The sequence below is a fragment of the Cyprinodon variegatus genome, unplaced genomic scaffold (genome assembly GCF_000732505.1).
Source record: "Cyprinodon variegatus isolate N-32 unplaced genomic scaffold, C_variegatus-1.0 Scaffold163, whole genome shotgun sequence".
Taxonomy (NCBI): Eukaryota; Metazoa; Chordata; class Actinopteri; order Cyprinodontiformes; family Cyprinodontidae; genus Cyprinodon; species Cyprinodon variegatus.
Genome location: NW_015150616.1, coordinates 838,400 through 843,118, shown reverse-complemented (window position 1 = coordinate 843,118; position 4,719 = coordinate 838,400). Strand labels below are relative to the sequence as shown.

Sequence of the window (4,719 nt, the reverse complement as noted above, 5' to 3'; positions counted from 1 at the left end):
TCATATTAAATAATAATGAATCTATAACATTCTTAATTTCAAGGATGGATTTTAAATGTGTTTGTTTTAGCTGGTCTGTTTCCAATATTATAGCAGTTTGTGAACCTGGTATGTGAACAACTGGAGCAGCTCTAAACAGAACAACAGGGTGAGAGGTTTTTAAATGGCAGATCCTCGACTACATCCCTATTTGCCCCCACCTGCTATACAGCATCATGTAAAAGCAATAGAGGCAAATGCAAAGTTAAAGATACATGATTCTTAGATGCATTCAGCATATTGTTAATGATTCTTAACTTATTCCTAAGGTTTAAGCACTTTTCTCGATAGATCATTATAAATTATACTGAAGTTTTGGTCTTAAATTAATTTTAGGGCATCACAGGTCGGACCTGAATCCTAAGGTAATTCTTACGTTGTGTGAAATAGTTGCAACAGAACTTTTAAACCAATCTGAATAATAATTTTAACTTGGAATGTGTGCAGAAAAAGCTTTTCTTTTTCTTCAGTTCTTTGTGAATGTTCACTATATAAAGCAACTGAATTGAATGACATTACTGTGTAGTTTAATCTCAATGGAACATCAAACAAACTGTGGCTTCATCCATCTCTTGTTTCTGGCGTGTTGATGAAGCCACATGAAACATTGATGCAAAAACATAAAGCTGTATTTGAAAATCTAAAGAGGTCATGCTTGATAAGTTTAACCGCACACATTGTCCCGCTGAAGCACATGTTCTTTTCTAGCTACAGCATTCAACTTGGTTCCGGTTATTTAATTGACTAAAAAAAATTTTTTTTAACACCCATTAGTTTGCATTAATTTCCAGCAGCAAAACGAACTATAAGCATGGCTGACAAATACAGCAAATACAGAGTGTCTGTCAAAGGAATGAGTCCCCTGATGCTTTAGAATCTTTTTTTTACTTGATACAGCATGGAGACTTGATTAATTGGTGCAAAACGAAATTAGCAATTAAAGCCTTTTGTTGTAGCTGTCCCACAACAGATGCTATCAGCGTTAGGTGCACTGCTCTATTTCCTGCCCTGCTACAACCTTCATGTCCTCAGATAGCAAAAAAACAAACAAAAAACAAACCACAGAGATGAAGATGGTTAAAGCAGAGCCATCCGTATGCTGATTAAAGCACGTAGTAAAAAACAACTAAATCAAAAGGCCCTTCAGGCAAAACATTTTTTTTCTATGCGCTACAAATCATCAGAATCCAGACACATGATGAAGGGAGAACACACTTTTTCTCACACACACAATAAGGCAACAATAGAACAAAGATAAAGATCAGATATGCAGGGAGGAAACCACAGATAACTAGATAAGGGATGAAGGCCTATAATTACACAGCATCTTTCAAGAATCTCATTTATTCACATTTATTTTAAAGGTATCACAAATAAACACACATTTTGATACAGAAATAAATAAGTAGCTGTGAGCTGAAGCAAAGGATGAAAAAAGTGGATTCTTGAAGAGCCCTTGGTCTTAGCGTAGGGTTTCACTGGCCCGACTCGCTGCCGTTCAGCTCCATGTAGGCCGGACCTGCGATACGAATCAGTGAAACTTTGTTAGAGTTGAGATTTTAATGTGCCAGACAGCCTCTCTATAAAAACTTGTGAAAATTCTGACTCATATCAATCATGTGGAAGTATCTGTGCGTGTTAGCGCCAGTGTGTTCATGCTCTTTTTATTTGAGGGTGTGCCTGTAAATCTGTGTACCTTGAACCCAGCCGCTTGGCACTGTTGTTTTGTCCAGTGGATAAGTGAGGGGAACTATGCCAAAGTGAGAGACCCTGTCCCTTCTGTAGTTCTGAATAAGAGACTCCAGAGTTTCAAACCTCAGCAGTCGGCCTTTCAAATCCTGTTTAACACACGCACAAAAATGACAGAAATCCTCTTTATTTGTTTTTTTTAACATTTTGTTCAGACATGTCAAATTACCAAACGTGATTTTTTTAAAATCTAAATCATAACCTCAATTAAAATTGAACCACCTTGAAAATGCTAGATAAGTAGAATCTAGAAATTCCTTAACTGGAACCTGTATGACAACATGAAGCAGGCTGAAGATCTCAAAAGATTAAAAAGAAAAGTCAGAATTCAAGTAAATTTAAGTAAAGAAACAAAGTAGCTGAAATTTTTCAATCAGGAAAGACTTGTAGATGTAATTTCTAAGGACTGATATTGTCTTTAAATGGAGAAAACAAGGTAAAAAACCTTACCCAGGAATGGCTGACCTACCAAAACCACTCCAAGAGGGCAAGGAAAATTAATATAGGAGTTCCTAAAAGAACCCAAAACTTCATAAGAAGCGCTGTTTGTTAATTCATTTGATCGCTTCACGATTCAACAATAAAACATAAACTTTGCAAAAATTGGAGATTTCAAACGTTTGGCCACTGCTGATCAAAAAGAAACCTTACATCACAAAAGGCCCTTCTCACATATATGAAAAGTATTTTGTAGACTGAAGAGAAAAAAAATCAGACTTTTTATCATTTAATATCAATATTTCAGAAAAAGAACCCCAAACAGTGGTTTTAAAAAGTGGTGGCAGTCTGATGGTCAAGTTTCTGCTTTCTGTAAGAGAAACCTCAAGGCGAACAATCAGCCACCAGTTTTAACCTTAACCTCAAGCATCCTTGAGATTTTGTGGCAGAATAATGACCCAAAGCTCAGCAGAATGTTTACGTCCGAGCTGCTAAATACTCAAGTAACTTAAAAAGGTTGTGGGACGGCCTAGTCAAAGTAAGGATTTAAATCTACATTGCTGCTAATTTTTTTAAAAACTTTAATGTCTAATCTCTTCTTTCTTTCATCTTTTCTCTTTTTTATTCTTTTTTCCTTTTCTTCTTCTGTTTTTCTGCTCTATTTACATTGCAGTGTCCATATAAACTGTAAAACTCCCTGCGTAATTATAATAAAGCAATTTATATGCATGAAACAAGTGGAGCAGTATGGCAATTGCCATACTGCTCCACTTGTAAAAGTAAAGTCTGTTGGGCTCTTTTTGGCATCAAGACAATTATTCTTATTGCCACATTGCCAGACAGGACACTGTTAAAAAAAAAAAAGACTTTTAATGGAAACTACCATGTTTGGCACCACGAATTATTAAGTTTAAACATTATTTTATCTTAATAAATAAATGCTATTTAAAAGCAGTTTTTAATTTACAATAGTTTCTTTCTTTTGTCAGTATTCTTTTATCTGAAATACTTCAACCATAGTGAAAAAAGCAGAAGTAGAAAAAAGCTTTAGATAGCTAAAGTGTTTTTTTTACAGCACCGTAGAGATGAGTGGAAAGAGTGGTTGCGTCTCAGTGTGTGAACGTGTTTGATCTGCTCTGTAACGTTCACCCACCTGAAGGTACCAGCCATCTTTGTCGCGCTCCACCCTGTAAGTGTGTACATAGGGCGCTTTCCTGTGAGACAAAAACTCTGTTATTGAAGTTCTGCTAAAGCGAAGTAGCAAATGTTTGAATCAGACACATTAAGTAACTGACGATCAGCACACTCACTCTGAAACCAGACACAATAGTTGTAACATTACTTTCCAAAGCTTAACATTTTTAAATTTTAGTCATTGGTTACCTTATCTTTTTTATTTTATTTATTTTTTCTTATTTATTGTGTTGTTTATTCAGAAATAAGACATTATTTTAGTTCCTTAAGGACCTGTAAGATGTTTGTCAATCAGATCAGAGTTACAAACTTTTATGTAAAAAAACAAAATTTCTTCTGTTTATCCCAATTTTTTAATATCTAGTGTTAATAGTGTCTTTTTTTAGATATAATTTACCTTAAAAAAACAGAACCAAGGCTCCTCAATTGCACAACTGATGTGTTTATCTTTTTTTTTTTAAATAAACTCATCTTTTGCTGACTTGTTATGATGTATTCTGATCACAGTAATAATGTGTGAAACACACCCAGACCACTTTGTCCTACACTTGGTCTCCCGCCTTACAGTCTGTTGCAACAGGATGGACCGAGCGCTAATGAAAAACTCTCTAACTTGGACATATAGTTGTATTAGTGGGTATTTGCACCTCTGACCTTATCAAACGGATCTGCAGAAACAAGAGAGTGCTATATGTCATTGCTTCATTATGTGTAAAATGTGAATTTGAAAAGATAATTATCAGATTTATTTCGAGATAAATATTTCATATCAGTGAAGCGACTTAGAGTTCTGATAGAAATGTAAAGTTTTGTCGTTTAAGCCACCATTTAAAAAAATTCATTATAACCTTCAGTATTGGAACTATAGAGAGACAGCCTCTGAGTCCAGATACATGAAAACAGGCTTTCCACATCATAAAAACATTTCCTTTAGTCAGAGATTGTATTAAATGTCTAAAGTAGGGGTCAACCAACCTTTGTAAGGCTGAGGGTTCGTTCATGGGTACTGAGTCATAGGAAGGGCTACCTATGAACTGGAGGGATTAGCTTTCCCCTTAACCTTATACATAATACACATATTTTTATTGCACTGCAAAAGCAACACAAAAATAAGTAAACATTTCTTAAATTAAGTGTATTTATCCTTAATTTGAGTCGGTAAATGAGATAGTTTGCCAATGGAATGAGTATTTTTACACTTAAAATAAGATAATTGGATAAAATGCACTTGAAATAAGACAATCCAATTGTGTTTTCTTATATTAAGTGTAAATTGTCTTGTTCCATTGGCAAAATGTC

At 34.8% G+C, this 4,719-nt stretch overlaps 1 protein-coding gene across 1 annotated transcript in view; it reads right to left on the bottom strand.

Moving 5' to 3' along the window:
• Positions 1 to 771: 771 nt before the first annotated feature.
• LOC107086833 (SH2 domain-containing protein 1A-like) overlaps positions 772 to 4,719 on the bottom strand; it is a 9,873-nt gene continuing 5,925 nt past the window's right edge. Inside the window, exons 2-4 of the mRNA XM_015378042.1 lie at positions 3,380 to 3,440; positions 1,736 to 1,877; positions 772 to 1,558 (exon numbers count right to left, since the gene is read on the bottom strand). Of these exons, the coding sequence (XP_015233528.1) occupies positions 1,515 to 1,558; positions 1,736 to 1,877; positions 3,380 to 3,440 (247 nt within the window). The 3' untranslated portion in view covers positions 772 to 1,514. The remainder of the gene's footprint in view (positions 1,559 to 1,735; positions 1,878 to 3,379; positions 3,441 to 4,719) is intronic.